Here is a 21643-nt window from a genome sequence, read left to right as displayed (position 1 = left end):
TGGAGAACATCATGCATTCATTACAAAACTTTCCTAGGCTTTTATTTTATATGTTCTTTTATACACACTAGCTGAAATTTACAAGGTATTGTTCAATACATTCTTTCAGTTTTTGGAAAGTCACAGGTTTTGACACAAATGAGTCCATACCATTTGCAAAACACTCTTCAGCACTCTCTGACAAAGCACAGTCATCTGCATTAAGATGAGATATGAAGACAATTATCATTTACTTCTCAAAATTACTTTTGTAGAAGAGGAAATTTATTCCAATATTAAATTGAAATCAGCCAAAAGATTGTTTAGCGTTAGTTTTGACCAAAAGCAACTATAGTCTAGAATTGCACCCCCATTCTTTTGAGTCCAAATTCCATCAACTTTTGCTGGCTAGGTTCGCTCGAAATTCTTGAGGCCTTCTTAAACACGGGATTAGTTTTATATATAGCAATACTATTTATTTATAACGTCTATTTACTCATTGTTTTATTCTTCCACTATGTTTTTGGGTGCCCCAGAAAAAAATTCTGGGTGCTCCTAGTAACACCCGGAACTAGATTGTTTGAACAGAATTGGGCTTACGTGGTTGCGCCTGGTGCCCATTCCAAGTTTGTTCCTGTATTCTGGGCGAATGCGAAGGCTCATGTCACGCGGCTATTAGAATAAAGTCACTTCCCAGTTACTTGACTCTCTCTCTCTATTCTTTTCCGCCGTTCCTAACCCTACAAGCTTCGTCTCGTAAAGAAAATTCCAAAGCTCAACAGAGAAAATGAGGACAGTGCTTTCGCGCTTGATCCATTCCACGCCTTCCATTTTCAGGATCAAGTATGCTGTCTGTTAGCGTTATGTTCCGTTAGCGTGTAGTTTTTCGTTCTATGCTCAATTCGACGTGTGCTTGTTGTTAAATATATTGATTTTATATTCATATACACATATTATGACTTTTTATATATATATTTTTTTATTTTTGGTAACTACAGTGTTGCGCATAATATGCTATGTGGAGGATAGCCGGTGCAAATTAAGTGTGTCATGAGTTTAATATTTAATTATTTATTTATGGAACTCACTGTCAAGTTCAGTACAAATGTGATTTGAATTTTATGTTGATTGTCTTCATGATTTGTAGATTACTCATTAGGTCATTGCATCGTGTTTTCTCTTTTTTCTTTTTCTTATGTTGCAGTGCCACGGTAGTGTCAATCAGCGGGAGAAATCTCTGCACAGATTCTAACAAAGTTCATGAACCCTTTAAAGTTGAAGAAGCAGAGACTGTAAATGTGCCTCCACCCCCAACGGAAAAGGTCTTCTATCAACATAACCGTATGTGAAACATTTTGTATATGCGTTTTCTAACCTATAACTTGTGTTGAATGTTATTAAAGTTGGTTGTGTTTGGAGGCAATTTTTTTGTTGGAATCAACATTCTTATGGAAGCCCAAAATCGTGGCATGTGTGCTGGGAGTCCTACCAGGTTTTTTTTTTTTTTTTTGGTATTTGTGCAACTTTCTATCTATCATGCTTTTTGTATTGGAAACACTTCATTGTTACCTGCTTTTCATATTTATTATTTAACACTTTTCTTCTTGTAATGTATCTGCGTTGTCATTCACAGGGATGATGGTAGGTCATCCCTGCATGATTCCTGGGCTAGGAATTTTGCTTGGTATCAAGGTCTGCCTTTTTTTTCTTTTTGGCATTTTCTTGTAGACTAAATCTTTCTAGGATATTATAATAGTCTAATATATCTAAACTGTCTTCTAAAAATTAGGGAATCTCTTTTCAACTGCTACATTGAGAAAACATCTGAATGGGGCCACTGCTGTTGTAAGTTTCCCCTTCTCTTGTTATATTGCCTGGTAAAAATTTAGTTGCAAGTTTCCCTTTAGTTTGTTAAATGCCCGGTTAATATTTTGCAGCTAAGAGAAAGCCCAAAGCCAAGTTGGTTTTACTTTCTTCTTTTTTTATTCTGTTTCTTTTCCAGTTATAAGATGTTGCTTTAGATTTTAAAGAACTTGTTTGGTGAGGGTCCATTCTTTTATCAGTTTTCTGTGGCAATATATCTCACAATTTTTTGTCCCATCTTGGGGTCAGCTAGGTAAAGGTGGTTGGAGCCTAGCCTCTATCACTGGTGAATTTAGAGAATGTTGATGAGAATGATTATTTAGTTTGGTTTGATAGTCTTGATGCTAACAGATTGAAAGGGAAAAAAGGATGTGAGTGTTTGTGATACTGTGAGATAATTTGGGTTGAAAGTATTATAGATTTTTAGTAAGCATGCTGCATGCATGGCACTAACTAACCTAATGTGTCTGAATTTTGTCGCTTAGGATACAGAATTTTATATGTAAATATTTGTTCCCTTGTGATGATATGCCTGTGGTGCTAACTTGTGTTTCTTTTATAAGATCTCATTTATGAGTGGTTTTGGCTCCAACATCAATGCTATTAGAGCAGCTTCAGATCAAGGTAATTGAGGAATTCACATTTCATACATATTCTTTTGAATCCAATTTTTCAAATGTCACCATCATTATTTTTTAGTTCTACTGCTTGGAGTAGCCAGGGCATTGCCCATACTAATCTTTCTTTTTGAGCTTATAACAACTGCAACTGAGCCTTATTCCACCAAGTGGGATTTGTTGAATAGATCAAATGATAAGACTAGGCTTAACAAAAATTTGGAAAAAAAATTGTTCAATTGACTGACAGCTTAATTTTGACTGAAATATATAATCCCTTTTAAAGATTAAAAAAAATACAAATTTCCATGCTAATGTTAGGCTTGTTGAAATCACAACATCTTGATACTTGATGGTGTTGGAATTCACAAGTTCTCCACTAATACCAGTCTAGGAGACTGTTATATGCAGCATTAATATAATTTAGTCTTCCACAAACGTATAGGCGACAGGGGTTAACTGTTCAATCCACTTTAGGGGAATCACAGATACAGATTCATACAGTTGTCTTTGAGAAAACATTTTCTTACCAAAAGCATTCTATACTCCCAAAAATTTTCAAATGGAAGTGCCAAAATTGTAAACTCATACTGAAAACTTGTTAATTTTTTGGGATTATTATTTACCTGAGTCAATATATCAGCTCAATATATCCTTATCTGTGTCAGTATTGCAGTGTAAGAGCTTGCAGAGCAACAAGTCTGTTTTTCCCCTGATAGATTTCTAGCCACCCCTGTCCAGATACAGTCATGAGGTAGTTATAGCCATAGAAGTACAAATACAGCACAAATCTTCTATCTGGATAATTTTGAGAACCCCCGAGAAAAAGTAATGAAAGGAGTCAATGCTGTCCTAAACTAAAATATATCTCCTGTTGTCTAATGATTGACACAGGACAATTAATCTATTAAAAGCAATGTTTTTAAAACTGAACCAGTGATTGAACTGGTGAAGGCATTGGTTTAAGGTTCGATGGTTCGACTGTAGTTAAACTGTGGTTGAACCGGTTTTATATTTTTCAATATTATATAATATTTGAAGTAATCAAGTAATATATAATTAAAAATTTAGGATCTAAAAAATTATAAATTAGTATAAATGATTAAATTATATGTTTCATAAGATAAAAAATAATAATAATTGAGAAAATATTTGATACTTATGTGAAATATTTAGGAATGTATTTGTATTTATCTTAAAAAGACCGGTTCAACCCTAGTTTTCTATACCGGTTCCCACCGGTTCAGAGATGTTCCAGTTTTTTAGAGTCTCTGGACCCCGGTTGAACTGGTCGGTCTGGTCTGGTTTTAAAAACTTTAATCAAAAGTTACTACAAATTATAAGAAATAAACTAACAGTGGCTAAGAGGAATGATGGGAAAAGGATGGATGGTACTGTCAGTGGGGGAAAAGAAGTTTTCTTAGGTTGCTGTCAGCCTGTCACAATTGTCCACCTTATTATAAGAAAGAGTTGGTGTAGCAATTCAGGCCACAACTTCAGGTTTAGTTTTTATATGTTTATGGACTTGCTATACTTGGTTTTAACTTGTCAAATGAGGAAGACTGTTGTCAAGCCATACAAGGCATTGAAATAGGATAATATGCTAGAAATTGTTGTCCCATTAGTGTAACATAATTATAAGCTTTCTGTTCTGTGAAGCCTCTAGCACTTATTATCATGTGTATGAGCTTTTCAGTTATAAATTTCTGTCTCTCTGGCAAAGAAATAGTGCAATATTCAGATACTATTCTTGTATGTTTTTTGGCATAGTTTTCCAATTTGGGACATGATAGGTGTATAGAATGTTGCTTCATTTCATGTAATTGTAGACCTAATAGGGCAGTTGTCTTGTCTCTGTTATGCTTTTCCTTTGCCAATATGTCTATATATTTATTTGTTGTGGAAAATGGAACGAGTCTAATGACAGAAACTGGTGTTTTGGTGAATGAATTCTAACATGAATTTATTTTGTCTCCTATTCTAAATTATTGAGGGTGATATTTAGCCAGTGAGTTGATTTATTGGAAACTATTTTCTGTTCATCAGTTTACAAGATTTATTTTTTTTTTAAAAAAAAATGGAATTGATTTTGTTGTCCAGCGATGTATTAGTTATTGTTTCCTCCTGTAGAGTTCTTTGGCACTTATTGTTGGATAATTTGTCCTTGGTCCCACAGGTGTTAAAAGATTTGTCTATATCTCTACTGCTGACTTTGGTGTAGTTAATTACTTACTGCAGGGCTGTAATATAGGAAAGGTAATATGTCCAACTCTTTTATCGTGAGGGTATTTTGAGGAATGAATCAGTAGTTGATGAACTTTGCCAGGAAATATGTGATGGAGGAGTATAATCAATTTTTAACATCTTGTGTTGTGGGTACATTAACTCTTCAATAGTTTTGACTTGTTAATCATTTAAAATTTACAGTATTCAATATGTGATTGGCCGGTTTTCTTCTTGTCACTGCTAATAGTTATAATTAACTTCTTCAGTCATCAGTTATTGTCTTTGTGATGTTCTGAATTCTCTCTCTTTGGGCTGCAATCTTTATCATGTATACATGCTTCTACTTCTATGAAAGAAAAAATTGTAAAGTTGACACTGAAATATTTTCTATTATAATCTCGTGAAATTTTTATATAGTGGCTTAATTGATGCAGAGAGCTGCGGAAACAGAGCTTCTGACCAGATTTCCATTTGGAGGTACATATTCAGTCTCTTACATTGATTCCTAGGAGGTCTGAATTAAATCTAGACTAGTTTTAGAAGTTGGTAAATTTTATCTTTTGGCTTGTAATGTGTTTGCTATCCTAGTTGATAATAGGGGACACTGTTCATTTCGCTTGTTTTTTAATCTCTCTTTACTAGCTATTGCAAAGATGTTTCCATAGTACAAGGGATGAAGAAAGTTAAGTTTTCCATCTAACAAGGAGAAAAAAAGTGAAGTAACTCATTCTTGGAATTATGGAGTATTATGCTCATACATGATTGGACTATCACATGCCTTTTTCAGGAGTAATTCTGAGGCCAGGATTAATTTATGAGACTCGAATTGCTGCAGTTCCATTGGAAATGGTAATTTGATGTGACTCTCTAATATGACGTTGACATTAGTTTTTTCCATCCAGATTTGCAAATAACTTAGCTCCTTTGATGAATTGACATTAGTTTTTGTATATAACCTGACTAAGCCCAATATATGTATCTGCAATGTTTTCCCCATCTTTTCATTCTTCATATTTATTCTTAGTTTATAGAGGGGATTAGGGATTTTCCTGTTCAATTATGGTTGTCTAAACTGTTTACCTGTTGATTGATTGGTTTTGGGTGCAAGTGTCCTGAAATTGAAGTTTGAATTTCTCTTCCCGGCAATCAAAGTTCTGACTTTTCTTGAGTATTTGTTTGTTTGCGGTATACATTCATGGCATAGCTCATTTTACTTTTATTAGTTTTTTGTTTGAATGTCTAAATATTTGTCCTTAATATCAGCTTAAAAATCGCCCCAAATTTGTCGTTTCCTATGTTTTTTTTACTGTAATTCACTTGAGTGTTGTAGGTTCTCCGAGTTGCTAAACAATCGAACCATATCCCACTTGTTGGGCCTCCGTTGACACCTCCTGATGCGGTGGCAAAAGTTGCTGTTACAGCTGCTACTGCTACTGATCCTGTATTTCCCCCGGGGATCATTGACGCCAATGGAATACAACGTTTACTGTCAGAATAAATCAAAACTAGAATTATCTTTCTTTTGTTTTCTGGGTAAATCTAATTTGGGGCGATTTGCTTCTGAATATCTTTGTTTTACTATTATTGTTAAACTGAGAATATTTCTCCATACCAAATCCTTGAAAGAATAAAATCTGAAAGTGCGTGCGTGCATGTAGCCATAGATCTACCTTACCAATTTTTTTAATTTCACAATACATCAAGAATTTTTTTTATTAGTTGTTAATTTGTTAGTTTTTTTTTAGCCCGAGTCCATTGATTCAACTACTCCATTGAGTAACCTTAGTTTAGAATTGGGGCATAATTAGGGCACTGTACTACAAGTAACAGTCTTTGGAAGACCCGCATTATGAACACAACAGTGCATATTGCTACTCAAACTGGGAGAACTGATCTTGTGGCTAAGTTCTTGTCGGCTTGCCCTGGTTCCATTGAAGATGTGACCGTCCGAAGTGAGACTGCGTTGCACATTGCTGTGAAATATGATCAGTTTAAGGCCTTGGAGGTCTTGGTTGGATGGCTTCAGAGAAATTGCCAAAGACTTGCTGAGGACCGGGAAAAAGGTTTTAAATTGGCAAGATGAAGTAGGCAACACCGCTCTCCATCTTTCAGTTCTCAAAGGCTTCCCACAGTCATGAGGCATATCTTTCGATTCTTATATTTTACTTCAAAGAAAAAAAGAATCTTTTTAAAAGACCTGAGCTTATTTAATTTGGGTTTACAAAATTAGCTTTAATGACCCTTTTTATAAATTTTAGATTTTTTTTTTCATTATGACATTGGTGTCAAATGTCACCGATTTTACTGATAATTAATCTACGTTGGAGAATCTAACTGTTTAGTAGGATTTTTCTTTTTAATCATATTTTTTCTATTTAAAAGACTCAAATTAAAAATTTTATTTAAAGAGACGTAACATAGTTCCACTTGGATTAATAATTTCTAGGTTAGTTTATTTAATCATGGGTTAATTTGAACCCAAAAAAAATCATAGGTTAATTTCAATATGGTGCTTTTGATATGCTGCGTTGGACATAGTGGAGATCAATCAAACTCAGGCTCACAGTGCATTGATAAGAGATGAGTTAGTTAGATGAGGAGCTTTTACGTGGGTTTTTGTAACATTCCATTTTATTTTTCGTAAATAAAATTTTAGAGAATAATGATGTTTTATAAGTAAATAAATAAAGAAAAATAGTTATAATAAAATAATGGTTTGAGAGAAAATAAAAAAGGTATTTTATTATTCATTTGATCGAGAATAAAATAGTTTCTTTTTTTATAAAATAATAAAAATAAATAAATAGAGTAAATAATAGGTCATGAATACCCCTAGTTATAAATAGCAAAATGCAAGGTCGGTTTTCAGACTGACTTCTCTGCCTTTCAATTTCATTTTTTCTCTTCTTCTTTCAAAATTCATTCTTTTTCCCGCAGCCCACCAAATTTGTCTTAGAAAAATGACGATCTTGGACTCATTTATCGTTGGATCGTCGTGAAATTTGAGCACCACGTTCGCAACCCAATTCCGAGCATTCTCACCGTTGGGAATTTTGACATCATGTTTGAGCTGAGAGAAATACCTTTCGCATCGTAGCCTTTTCCTTTCCCGCAGAAACTCAAAACGGTCTCAATAAAACTACGATCCCAATTTTGTTAATTTTCATGAAATTTTGATATGTGGTTCGCGATTTAGTTAGACACACCTTCACCGTTGGGATTTGCGAGATAATATTCACGGAGAGAGAAAAAGAAATCGCACCAAGACAGTACAAGTGGAGGCTTTAATCCCTTTTCTGTCTCTATGACGTTTGGGAACTCTATCGAAACAGTTAGAGGAAAAGAATGAAGAAATCTCAGGAAATCGCTAGAGATGCTGCTATCGCTGGCTGAAGACACGTGAGTCCGTTTAGAGGTAAGGGATGAGTTATTCACAATTGGGGATTAGTGAGAATATGTATATGGATCCTTAGAGTATCAATTGGAATGGGTTGTGGGGTGTTTCCGTCATTTTTTATTCTATCCGTATAGTTTTAATTGTGAATTATATATGTTTGACAAATCAATTGTTATGAAATTGATATGATATTGTGTTGAGCGTGAACTCTATAAATCAAGCATTTTTCTAATTAACATAAATTAATGAAATAAAGTAAGGAGAAATTTAGAGTGAGATATTGATTTTGTATTTTCTCTTTTTCTTGTTTTTTAGTTTTTTATATATAATTTAAAATTAATATCATAATTGAAATTGACCAAAGTGTTCATATAATTATTTAGAATTTGTGCATTGAAAGCTTACTTTGAAATTTGATTCAATATGATGTATACTAGTTTATATATATAGAAGTAGTTATATATTTATTTATATTAATAATTTATGTAAATAATATTTTAGAGTTGTTATAGTATGATTCCAAAAATTATTCAGTGTTGGAGTTTGAAAATATTATAGTTAAATTTGATGAACATGTGTATGTTGTACCTTATGAATATCATTAGGAATGTTATGAGATGGTTGATGTGATGTTATGAGATGTTAAAGTGTGGGCATGATATTCGATTTTGAATAAGTGGATGTGTTTAACACTTGATGTTACATTAATTATATTGTGAGCTATGAATTATACAATAACCCAACCAGTGTTTATGCGCAGTGTTAAAGAGAAAGTGTAGGTTCCTAGTTAGGAACCAGTGTTAAATTGTAGCGCAATGTGTTAAACGTGTTTGAAACATGAGTGTGAGGTCGTGGTATTGTGTAATTCATGATCAGTGTTTATAAATGGAATATGTGATGAATTATGGAATAACATGTTGCTTTGAGATTATAATATTGTTATTAAGATTGAGTATAAGTGTAAAGTTGAACATGTGTTAATTTGTGAGATACGTGTAAACATGTGATGGTGGATTGTAATACTACGAGATGTGAAATTGTGAATGAATTTTAGTTGTGGATAAGTGTGTAGTTAACACTTGATGTGAAATTACTTGTGTTGTAAGCTATGAATTGTACAATAACCTGACCAGTGTTATCTTGAGAAAAACGTTGATGCGCAGTGTTAAAGAGAAAATGTAGGTTTCCTATTTAGGAACCAGTGTTAAATCGTAGCGCAATTGTGTTGAACGTGTTTAAAACACGAGTGTAAGATTGTGGGTATTGTATAATTCATGAGCAGTGTCTGTATGCAAAATTATTTTAGGGGTTGGACCCGAATCAGGAGGGAGAGGCCCTGGCGGACTCTTCGGAGTGTAGGCCTTGGGGGTCACTGGATTTGAGTACTCCTTTAAGCCTATGTTGATCCCATATGGTTGAAGCACTCTCGCAAAACATCGTGACCCTAACTGGTCTTCCTCTGATCTTACTTAGTGAGAGTGACCTGACAAACTCATTGTGTGGTGTGTCTTGTTATGTACTCCTAAGCGCCCCAGGGTGGTTTTTCACTAACATGTTACCACATTGCATATAGGATTGAGTCTTAGCATAACTGTTGCATATGCTTGTTAATTGTTTATTATGAAATTGAGGTGTTATTATATCTTGATCGGAGTGTGAGATTCTTGTGTAATGTGATTGATGATTGAAAAATGAGTTTTGAATGACAAAGTGATGAAATTATGTGAGCTATGTTTAAGCAAGTGGTATCTCATTTATATAATATGTATATTTAATTGTCTTGTTTTTCTATTAGCTAGGAATGTGATAACTCACTCCCTGTGTGTTGTTGTGTTTGGATCCTGTGATGATCTTGAACTTGTGTTCGGGGGAGCAGATGAATAGGTGGATGATTATGAAGAACCTCATGCTAGAGGACACGGGAACACAATGCTCTAATAGGATGTGACATTAGGATATAGATTTTATATTAATTGTATGAAGTCTTAGACGGTCTTGTTTGAATCGAGATGACTTTATTATATGATGTAGAAGAAAGTGAATGTGAGACTTTGATCCCTTTGAAAGGCTTGTATTTAAATTTTTTTTTAAAAAATACTTTTAATTAATATTTGAATGTTTATTCCTTTCTTAGTATATATGTGAGGGGTAGAGGGTGTCACAGTTTTCACTAGCCAATGTTCCACTCCTAGAAGAAGAGCTAAGAGCAAAAATCACATTCAATGAACGAATAGAAATCTATGTTACTCGCCTCAGAAAGCGAATATCAAACGATACACGCAATGCTTTGTTGATGGGTGCTATTCTCTTCGTAACGAGCACGTACGAAGCAGCACTTAGCCCCCTCCGTGGAGTTTACCAAGGTGAGGCTAGTAGTGTCACAACCTCAAAGAAAACTAGGGCATCATTGCTTCAGAGGGATTATGCAACGCCAAAAATTGTAGGGAAAGTGGTGATGAAAATGCAAACGTTCTTCTGGTTTTGGTCCTTCAATACATGGTCCTTTTATCTATCAATTTTGATGATATGTTTGCTAATGCCACGAGGGCGCATCCGCCTTATAGTTACTTTCCCACTTTCTATCTTTTCTGGGTGCTACGTGTTCTCGATGATGGTTATATCACCCAGCCTCAGGTTAAACACTGCCACTGTGGTTATGCCATGCATATTTATCGTCTTCTACTGTTGGGGAAGTTCGATATACATTAGGTTAGCCAAAAAACTTAAAATGTACGGTCATAGACAGAAAGACGCGTTGAAGTTTTCCAGAGAAAATAGATGGTAATAATGACGTAATTAAATGTTGTTACTGTTCTAACACGCATTGATACAAGTTCGGGGATGCTATTGAATATTGATATTAATTAACAATAATATGTGTGACGACCGTAGTGGGGAGAGTCAACTTAGATTATGATAAGAAACACTTGTCTTTAATTTGTATATAATAATTATAATTATTTATTGCAATTGACTATTAGTCTATTACTTTAGAAATCAACTTTCATTTGTCCATATTTCGAGAAAGAATATTTTTAATTTTTCATTCTCATTTTACATAAGAATGAATGAATACTATGATTTACATTTTAAACCACCATGAATATGGCATCTATAGGATAATTCTCATCTTGTCATACAAATAAAAGAAATGAGAGACTAGGACGTTTAACTGTGATATTATAAAATGATTTTGAATAATCTAACCGGTTGCATTGTTGTTAATACACATGTCTTATTATTACATTTTGCATTGATTTTTAAAATAATGAAACAAGAAAATGTTTATTTTCATATATATTTATATTTTCAATAAAAAAGGTAATAATTATATATAATTTGAAAATTAAAAAAATTAAGAGCTAAATTAAAAATCATAATTAAATGAGGTGATGAGACGGACGAAAGACATTTAAATATTTAAAAATTATAAATATTTACTTATCAGAAAATATAAATATTTAAAATTAAATTATAAATGTCGATTAAATAAATTTAAGTTATCAGTTATAAAAAAATGAGATAAATTAAAAACTTCATTGAATTAATAACTATAAAAAGGAAAATATTACTTTAATTTGATATAATTTTTTTAAAACGTATATTATAAAAATAAAAAAAAACATATATCTTTTATAGAAGTAAATCATGCTCAAGTTAAATAAAATTATTATAGATGATAATCTTCAACTATTGAACATAGTTATATTTCAAAATTCAAACTCAAAATAGTTGGAATCAACTATATTATTTTTATACTATGAATGTTTTAATTTGTGTGAACAAATAATTAAGTATTTAAGAACTTAGCTTATATGGTAAGTACTAATCATTAATAAGTTTGTCGCAATTAATTTGATAAGTTTCATTATAATAAGTTAAAAATATTCGTAAAAAAGATTAAATCTTCTTATATATACACTTAATTAACCAAATAGGTGTCATTTTTAACTTGTGGATTTATATAATAGGTTGTTGAAATAACATTTTAGAAACTTTTAAAAATGTCTCCTAATTAAATTTAGTGTATCACTCTGAGATTAGTAATTAGTATACAAATAACTAATCATTATATATAATCCTAGGTACTAGTTATTAATTATTAGAGGAGATTCCTGCACTCCCTTCATAAATATATACTGAAAAATTTGAGGAGATGAAAAAAATATTGTAGATCTATACAACCTAAGGTAGGCAATAACAAAGTTGGAGAACATCATGCATTCATTACAAAACTTTCCTAGGCTTTTATTTTATATGTTCTTGTATACACTAGCTGAAATTTACAAGGTATTGTTCAATACATTCTTTCAGTTTTTGGAAAGTCACAGGTTTTGACACAAATGAGTCCATACCATTTGCAAAACACTCTTCAGCACTCTCTGACAAAGCATTTGCTGTCATCTGCATTAAGATGAGATATGAAGACAATTATCATTTACTTCTCAAAATTACTTTTGTAGAAGAGGAAATTTATTCCAATATTAAATTGAAACCAGCCAAAAGATTGTTTAGCATTAGTTTTGACCAAAAGCAACTATTTGGTAACTAGCAGAATTTGAATTAGTCCATAGGAACTTATTAGCAAAATTGAACAAGCAGGAAAATCAAGGCTTCTGAAGAAACTATTAAGGATGGAAATATTTTTGTAATAGTCTAATAATACCTGTATAATTAATTGAATATACAACTTACACATGAAAGTTATTTGCTGACATGAGAAATACTAATAACAAGTAAGAACACAATCTCTAATACACTCTTTTGAACATACTTTTTATCATTGGCTGAAATCTATAGGAAATCATAATTTTGTGGGTTACTTTTCTTATTTAACGAGCCAAATTCATGATTTTGTAGTTTACAATAAATTTGAAACAACAGAAAAGAGTATGTTAGAAATGTGTTGCTACTCATCCTTTTGCTGATATACTTATAGAAGTTAACGTGCATGTTCAGGGTTATAGTCTAGATAAAGAGTAGTCACACTTGAAGGAATTACAGGAGACAAAGTAGTAAGTACTTACCGCAACAATGGGGACCCGCTTTGTAAATGGTACATAACATTCATAATCTGGATCTGGTAGACTTTCCTCAATTCCCGAACTTCTTGCAGCATCACAATTGCCTGTTTCCTCAAAAGTCCGAATCAGTTTTGTTTCCTGAAGACCATCCATAACTGGCATGCAGACATCCTGTGAAGTGCAAGTACCAAATGATTAGTAGAACTTATACCAAGCTCAGATTTGTATGGCAAAATTGCTACAAGATAGCATTCTGAGATCCCTAGAAATTACCATCAGAATCAGGTCATAAGTGTGGCGCTGAACTGCACGTACTGCTTCCACTCCATTGTTCACAACATCTATGCTATGGCCTAATTGCTTCATCATGGACTGTGTCACCATGACATTAATCTTGTTATCTTCAACAAGAAGGATCTTAGGCTTTATTGTGGATTTGGTTACTTCTGATGTGCTGCTGCTTGTAACACATTGAGTAGTTGTGTTTGCCTTCCCTTGACCCTGACATGTTTGTTGGGGTTCACTTGACTTTGTTGCTCCAGCCATTTCTCCGTTTGACACAGTAACTTCAGAGGAATCTGCATAACCATTAAAGGACCAAGCACGAGCCTTATCTTGATGCTGTTTATCTCTTCTAACCAAACTTTTGTTCTTTGTTTCTAGGCTGTGACCAGATGAACTAGCCAATTCAGACGTCTCCGGAGCATCAACCACAGAAGATGCATCATCAACTGAACATGTCCCTTTTGAATATAAACTCTCAGAAAATCCACCAAGTTTATGTGAGCTGGTGTAGCCAATTTTGTGTGTTAATAACTTCTGTGTCCTGCTAGATCCATTAGAAGAGAAAAGAGAGCCCAAAGTGTGTGGTTGGTATTGGAAGAAACTCTCTATTGTATCATCAGATGCGACATCATTATTCTCCAAATCAGAAAGCTCATCCGGATCATCAGAATGATCACAAGCGATTGAAACCTTGTATGGAAGAATGAAAGTGAAAGTAGAACCATAGTGTTCTTTGCTAGAAACTGTTAGTTGACCCCCCATCAACTCAACCTATTCCAAGTGCAAAGAAACATTAGCAATTTAGTTAGTTAAGAAAACAAATGAAATGTGATTTTCAATTTACCAGTTGTTTGCATATTGCTAGTCCTAGCCCTGTGCCACCATACTTTCGAGTGTGGTCTGCACTGACTTGCATGTACCTTTTAAATAAGGTTGGTATAGCATCTTCTGTCGCACTACAACATGGAAAAAATATTCATCTGATGAGTACTTTTTTTCTGTAAGAAAAATCACACTAGTGAATGCAAAATAGATTTCTAAAACATCAGGGTTCGTGATGAATAAAAGATGAGGTTCACCATATAGTATAATATACCTGGTATTCCTATGCCTGTGTCATATACATCACAACGTATCCACACCGTTGTTTCAGCTGAATAAGGTTGCTCCTCAGTGTCTCCATTCATTGAGCATTCACTTTTGGCCGGAGATCCACATTCGTCATTGAATGCATGGTTTTGACTGGGATGGTCGTCATGTTTTTGACAACCATCAAGAAGATTTCCATCATTGCCACTTTGAGGTTTTGAGAGATGTTGTTCTTCTTTTACACCATTCACTGACATAGTTGATTGGTTTGGAGTCATCATTTGGATGTCTTCTGCTTTTGCAAAATTAGGCTTTGACACAACGTAAAGGTTTATTCCAACTCTGCCTTCATGGGTAAACTTGATGGCATTGCTGCAAAATATTAGCAATAATGAATGTAGAGCAACAGAACTACTTTCATGATAGATTTTTTCTTTTCCTATTATACTTTATTTGCATCAAAAGAATAAATGGAAATGAAAATTTGGATCATTTACGTGACAAACTAATTGGAAATAAGACTACCCAATTAATCACGTGAAGCTTAGTACCTAATTAAATTTGTGAGAATTTGCCGCATCCTTAAAACATCACCAATGACCTGCAATTATGCAAGAAGCAAATGAGGTGCAAACAGTTAGCACAAATCAGATGAAATCATGCTTTGTATTAAGTTATGGTCTCGAGTGACACATCTTTATGCTACATTGCTACTCATACACCTCGATAGGTAAATATGCTAAATATGTGACAATAGTTATGTTGAAATAGTCCAGCATTTTGTTGGACATTTTAGTGTAATTGATCTCTTTATTATGTTAAAATAAGAGTGCACGCTTGTTTTAATGTAATAACGAGATGTTCGGTTTAGGCAAAGGTTGGAAGTTACATGGAAGTTACTAAAACTTCCATCAACGGTTGGAAGTTACATGGAAGTTACTAAAACTTCCATCAACGGCAGTTTTTAAAATAAAAAAACTTCCATCAACCGCCAAAAACCACCTGTTCTTTGATTATAAATAATCATTCTGGTTCAGAAAGCATAACGATGTGACAAAACATACAAGACCAAAACAAAACTCTTGAGTTATAATCTTCTGATTTTATCCGATTGGACAATTTTGGTTGAACCCCGAAATTTGATTCAATCTGAAAGTGTTATACACGACTTCAGATTTATCCAAGTATTATCTCGATTTTCAAATTTAACCAACAAAAGATTGAATCAAATATTTCGAGATGACGAACGATAGTTCGAAGATGACAAGCAAATTTGCGAAGTTGGACAAGTTTGAAGGGCAGGATTTCAGAAGATGGCAGAAGAAGATGCACTTTCTCTTGACAACATTGAATGTGGTGTATGTGCTGAGTACACCGATGCCGGTGTATATGGAAGACGAAACTCTGGATCAAACAAGGAAGCGTTCGAAATGGGAGAACGACGACTACATTTGTCGTGGACACATTCTGAACGGGGAGGTGAGTATTATGATCCAGTTTATTTTCAATCTACTGGAATAATACATCAAACTACAACTCCCTATGCACCACAACAGAATGGTGTAGCCGAAAGGAAGAATAGAACCTTGAAAGAAATGGTGAATTTCATGTTATCCTATTCAGGTTCAAGTGAAGGATTTTGGGGTGAGGCTATGTTGGCAGTCTGTTACTTGTTGAACCGAATTCCTAACAAAAGGAATAAGGTTACGCCATATGAACTTTGGCACAAAAAGACACCAAATTTGAGTTATCTCAAAATTTGGGGATGTAGGGCTGTGAGAACTCAGCATAATTTGGCCGATCATTTAACCAAAGGGTTAAGTAGAGATCTCGTGAAAAGGTCGGCTGTGGGATTAGGATTAAAGTCCATCTGAAATCTCTTATGTTAAGATACCCAATTCCCATCTAATATGACATTAGGTGCTGAATTCAATGTGGAAAGCTTAACATGTAGAGATTGGAACACATCATCGAAAGTATCCCAAAAGGAATGTGTTCGGTTCTGCAAGTTAAGGAGGTTGAAGTATAACTTCTTAATGGTTCTTTTGAAAAATTGCATTTGCAGGTGCAAAAAAAAAAAAAGAAAAGGACTACCTATATAAGCATGAAGTTTAGCCGCTTCAAGAAGCTGGGACTTGGCTTTGATATGCTTATGAAGGATAGGGACACAGGCTAGTAAAACTAGTGTCGAGCAAGAGTAATGTTATAAACTATTGTGCAGATTATCTTCATGTATTCATTATGAATAGAAAGGGTTCAATCCTTAGTGACACCCTGATATTCGAATATTTGAAACGTATAATTTGCTAAGATGAAATTCAATCGTCACGATATTTCATCTATGCAGTAGTTTGTGGTATGTTATGACTTTGGTGATTTGATCGGTAATTACACTAAAATGGGGGAGGTTTGTTGGACATTTTAGTGTAATTGATCTCTTTATTATGTTAAAATAAGAGTGCACGCTTGTTTTAATGTAATAACGAGATGTTCGGTTTAGGCAAAGGTTGGAAGTTACATGGAAGTTACTAAAACTTCCATCAACGGTTGGAAGTTACATGGAAGTTACTAAAACTTCCATCAACGGCAGTTTTTAAAATAAAAAAACTTCCATCAACCGCCAAAAACCACCTGTTCTTTGATTATAAATAATCATTCTGGTTCAGAAAGCATAACGATGTGACAAAACATACAAGACCAAAACAAAACTCTTGAGTTATAATCTTCTGATTTTATCCGATTGGACAATTTTGGTTGAACCCCGAAATTTGATTCAATCTGAAAGTGTTATACACGACTTCAGATTTATCCAAGTATTATCTCGATTTTCAAATTTAACCAACAAATTTAAGGACAATTAATAATTCTATATATGTGACAGCATAGAATGCAACCATTACCGAGTCCCCACCTCAATAGGTACATCATCTGCTACATGTCCTTCTAAGGTTAATATTTTCTGCAATGAAACCACAGCGGTCTGGAGTACATGCTTGACTACCTCTCTTGGCCGGAATTTTGTAGCTTCCAATTTCATCACTCCTACATAAAAACAGGATTTTGGAGGATGTGTAGAAACTTAAAATATCAGCACCTAAAATGAAACTTAAAAACAGGATTTTGGAGGATGTGTAGCAACTTTTTTGTCTTAATCATAAGCAACTTCCAAGTTGCTCTCCAAATAATTAAAATTAGTCTTTATATAATTCACAAGGATAGATTTGCAACCTGACTCGACCTTGGAAAGATCAAGTATGTCATTTATAATTTGAAGAACCAAATCTCCCGAAGATAGCATGACATCCAGGAGTTGTCTTTGCTCCCAATCGAGTTTTGTGTTAGAAAGAATTTCAGCCATGCTAACAACCCCAGACAATGGAGATCTTATCTCATGAGACATTGTTGCCAACATTTGTTTTGCTCGCATAGTCTCCTCTATTAAAAGGAGGAGGGGAACATAATAAGTTGTCTTGTAGTAAGAACAAATTGAAGTAAATTTGATAAATGAGATTTTACTGAATGATTAAACCTGTAATGTGAATGGTTTTATTCAGTTCTGTTTCCTTGGCTTTCTGAACAGCAATCTCTTCCCGAATCTTTGCCATCCTTTCTCTTTTTCTCACCTGCATTTTATTAAGAAATATAAATATTCTCTATATAAGAACAAGAATGCAATTACTACAACAACAAAGCCTTACCTACTAGGTGAGATTAGCTACATCGATTACATGCCATTTGACTCGGTTTAAAAAAAGAATGCAAGTTAAACTGATTCAAAAAAAAAAGACAACAACAACGACAACAACATTTACCTGATCTGTTATATCCATTCCCATGTAATTTATTCCAATTGTCTCCCCTGCTTTGCTAAACACAGGCTCTACATATATCAAAAATGTCTTTGACCCAAATAGTTCTGTCTCAAAAGTGATTTCCCTTTTTGCAGGTAGTCCTTTTTCCAAAACTTCTCTCTTAAATTCTTGAGCTTCCTTAACACCAGCTCCCGTGAATATTTCAACATCGGTTTTTCCTATGATATCCTGAAAAAGATGAGTAAGTTAAAAAGAGCTAAGATATTTCAGCATGCTTAAAAATCCCTTGCAAAACAACTAAAAGAGAGGAAACAAGCTTCTTCTGAGTTTTCAGCAGTTTTTGATAGAAAACAATTAGAACAAAACAAATTGATGCAACGTTAACCATATAACTTTGCAACCAGAGTTTCAACAGCAATCATTACCTCCTCGTGTAAACTTGGAAAATGATTATAGATAAAGCAATAGCGCAACTCTTTGTCCTGGAAGAAAAAATATCAAGCGGATTAAAAGAGCCCTCAGTATGGCAAGCAGTAACTTCATGCTTGTTACTCTACTCAAAAGAGCACTCAAAATCTCTTAATCAAATTCAAGTCGTATAAAATATGCTAAGATTATTCCATAAGAAAAACTCAATATACTCGCAATCATATACCTGATGGCCAATAACAACAGGTGCATTTTGGAGTATAAAATGCAAGAAATTATCTGCTCTCTTCAGGATCTGGGAGAGTTCTTCCACAGGAGAGGACTGCCTTTCAATGTTTGCTATTCTTTCATGCAACTTTTCTTCAAGTATCTCTTCTCTTTGGATACTTGCCTCCAGCTGCTTCTCTGAATGCAACGCTCGCTGTTTCCAGTACATGACAGTGTCATACTCAACATCAATCTCACTCCTCTTGTTTTGAACCACAACATCACTTTTCCTGCAAGGTATATCTTGCCATATACCATCATAAACTTCATCCAATATAGAAACTGGACGCTTATCTCCCCCATATTGTTCTTCCTCGAATCGATGCTCTTCCAATATCTCCAACTTCCTGAGCTCAGCATCCTGCCTTTGCTTGCTTAGGTTGTCAAGTTCTTCTCTGAGAAGACGCACGACACTGGCCTGTTTGTACTCCCATTGCTTCATTAGATATGCCAACTGAGAAGAGCCCTTTTCTGTAAAATCTGTAAGCTCCATGAGACGCTTGAAATCAACTATAGTTGGCTCCTCTATGATTGTAACCTCCTCTAACATGTCTTGGTCCCTTCCAGCCTTTTCTATATTAAACTGCTTCCCAACCTCGGTTCCAATATCTTGAGGCCACATTGAAGGAAGGGCTTCAATGTCCATGTCCTCTATAGAATCATTCTCCATCTCGCCGAGCATGAAAGTACTATTGCAAGTTCAATATCTCTTTGGCCTTTTGCATCATAAGAGACACCAAACAGCACACTCGGATGGAAGCCCAAGCACTGCAATATGTTAGGAGAAGATCTGTCTCACATAAGTTTGATACTGAAGTCCTGGTTGAATAAATTTCTTCATAACCACTTAATTACAGAAGAAAAGAAGATAAAATGAATTGAGTTTCTCTCATAAGCTAAATTGAATTGAGCTTCTCTTGTAAGTTAAAATCAAATTATATGCTTAACTTATATAGAAGTTCTTTCTTCTAACTTCTCCAAAAACTGTGGTGCATAGATTGATTTTAATTTACAGAAATTCAATTCAGTTTGGAATTGGAAGAAACTCTCTATTGTATATAGAGAAGCAGTTAGCATATGGAGGTTGGAGAGGGCAGCATGTGTTTATAAATATGTGAGGTACAAAGGAACAATCTTTAATAAAAAAAGGAATCCCAGAGAGGTATGTGCAAAATGATGGAGAAATTTTTGGCTTTCTTAACTGTGGTTGTGTTTATTTCCTGTCTTGTGAGGCAACAATGTTATGTTATGTTAACAAGGTGGAGAGAGTTTTCTTTCCTATGTAAAAAAAAAACAAAGTCTCATCTCAGGTGTTAGTTAACTAAACAACCATTTACTAGTAGAATATTTTATGATGTTGTTGTTCTTTTTAAAATCCTGACGAAGCCGTTGCTGTTCCCCGCCCTTTCCCAAGTGATGTGAGTGATGTTCTCTTTATTAATTCTGCCTCATATTCAAGAAAATTTCAGAGTACAGTTCTCTCCTTAAATATAGATCGTTCTCTTTAAATCTTACACCAAATGTCAATTGCGTATTTCTGCCTCGTATCCTTATAATAAGTTTTAAATTAAAAGTATATCTTGATTTTTTTTTATAAGGTTAAACATAATTTTTCCTTTATTAATTTTTTTTTCAAAAATATTTTAAATTAAAGTCAGTTCTAAAATAATGTGACAGTTAAAAAATCATAATTCATTAATGTTTTTAAAGTTTTTTTAGAATAGTTTAAAAATAATAGTTGAGGACAAATTTAATATTTTCAATTAAATTAACTATTTTTTCATTTTAACAAATTTGTTAATCATACCTTAATATGAATCGAAGGAAGTAATTAAAAATATTGAGAATTACAAAATTTTATGAATCCTACTCACTATTTTGAACGCTTTGACTGTCACTAGAATTGTTTTTGTCCATTTAAAGTATATACATATGCGTGTTACATTTCTCAAGCCCTCTAATTATTTAAATATTTTAAATCAGATTTTGAACAATAAAAATATGAAACTCAAAGGGTTGGTGTAGCGGTCCAAGATCTCGTTGCATTCATTTGAGTTAAAACGACCTATTTAACGGAATAATTTATATTCAATTTCTAGTGTGTGTAAAAATCTTTTAGATAAGTGAAAAATAAATAATAAAATTATCAGTATAGAAATTAAATTAATAAATATTTAATGTTTGAAGAATTATCTATACAATTTTATTAATTTAAAGATCAAATAGGCTATAAACTAACAATTTAAAATTTTATATTATTATTTAATCATAATTATCATTTATAATAAGTTTGTTAAATTTTATGATAATTATTTTAAAAAATATATCAACAATGATTTATGATTAAATGATAATATAAAATTATTTTAATACGAACTGACTATTAAACTCTAATTTAAAACGAAAAAGGATAATATTTGAGAGATCAAATAGATTATTTATTCAATTTCTTGTTGGTGAAAAGTATAGGTTTCATGATTTTTTTCTTTCCTTCCTTCCATGATGTGTAAGAGAGATAAAGAAAGAATAATGAGCACATTTAACTTGAGAAAGTTTTAGTGGAAAAATGATAGGTAGAGGATGAAAAATTCATTACATTGAAAATTGATACAAGAAAAATATATAGTAATTTATATTTTATAGTGTTTAACGTAC

General features: G+C 33.4%; 2 protein-coding genes across 2 annotated transcripts; one reads left to right on the top strand and one right to left on the bottom strand.

The window, feature by feature from the left end:
* Positions 1-489: 489 nt before the first annotated feature.
* Positions 490-6398, top strand: LOC114414890 (uncharacterized protein At1g32220, chloroplastic-like). Its single transcript, XM_028379335.1, has 10 exons — positions 490-822; positions 1184-1301; positions 1383-1471; positions 1613-1671; positions 1769-1824; positions 2406-2466; positions 4636-4715; positions 5120-5162; positions 5473-5534; positions 6016-6398. The coding sequence occupies exons 1-10, from the start codon at positions 767-769 to the stop codon at positions 6181-6183; spliced, it is 792 nt and encodes a 263-aa protein (XP_028235136.1). The 5' UTR covers positions 490-766; the 3' UTR covers positions 6184-6398.
* Positions 6399-12352: 5954 nt separating this feature from the next.
* On the bottom strand, positions 12353-20255 carry LOC114414892 (histidine kinase 5-like). Its single transcript, XM_028379338.1, has 13 exons — positions 18948-20255; positions 18718-18774; positions 18293-18520; positions 18010-18103; positions 17709-17915; positions 17392-17522; positions 15032-15081; positions 14770-14852; positions 14488-14580; positions 14236-14339; positions 13380-14162; positions 13110-13277; positions 12353-12486 (listed from the first exon to the last, which is right to left on the bottom strand). Exons 1-13 carry the CDS (start codon positions 19668-19670, stop codon positions 12355-12357), a joined length of 2853 nt encoding a protein of 950 aa, XP_028235139.1. The 5' UTR covers positions 19671-20255; the 3' UTR covers positions 12353-12354.
* Between the last annotated feature and the right edge of the window lie 1388 nt (positions 20256-21643).

The sequence above is a fragment of the Glycine soja genome, chromosome 6 (genome assembly GCF_004193775.1).
Source record: "Glycine soja cultivar W05 chromosome 6, ASM419377v2, whole genome shotgun sequence".
Taxonomy (NCBI): Eukaryota; Viridiplantae; Streptophyta; class Magnoliopsida; order Fabales; family Fabaceae; genus Glycine; species Glycine soja.
Note: the sequence above shows the minus strand (reverse complement) of the source record. Positions and strands in the feature narration are given on the sequence as shown.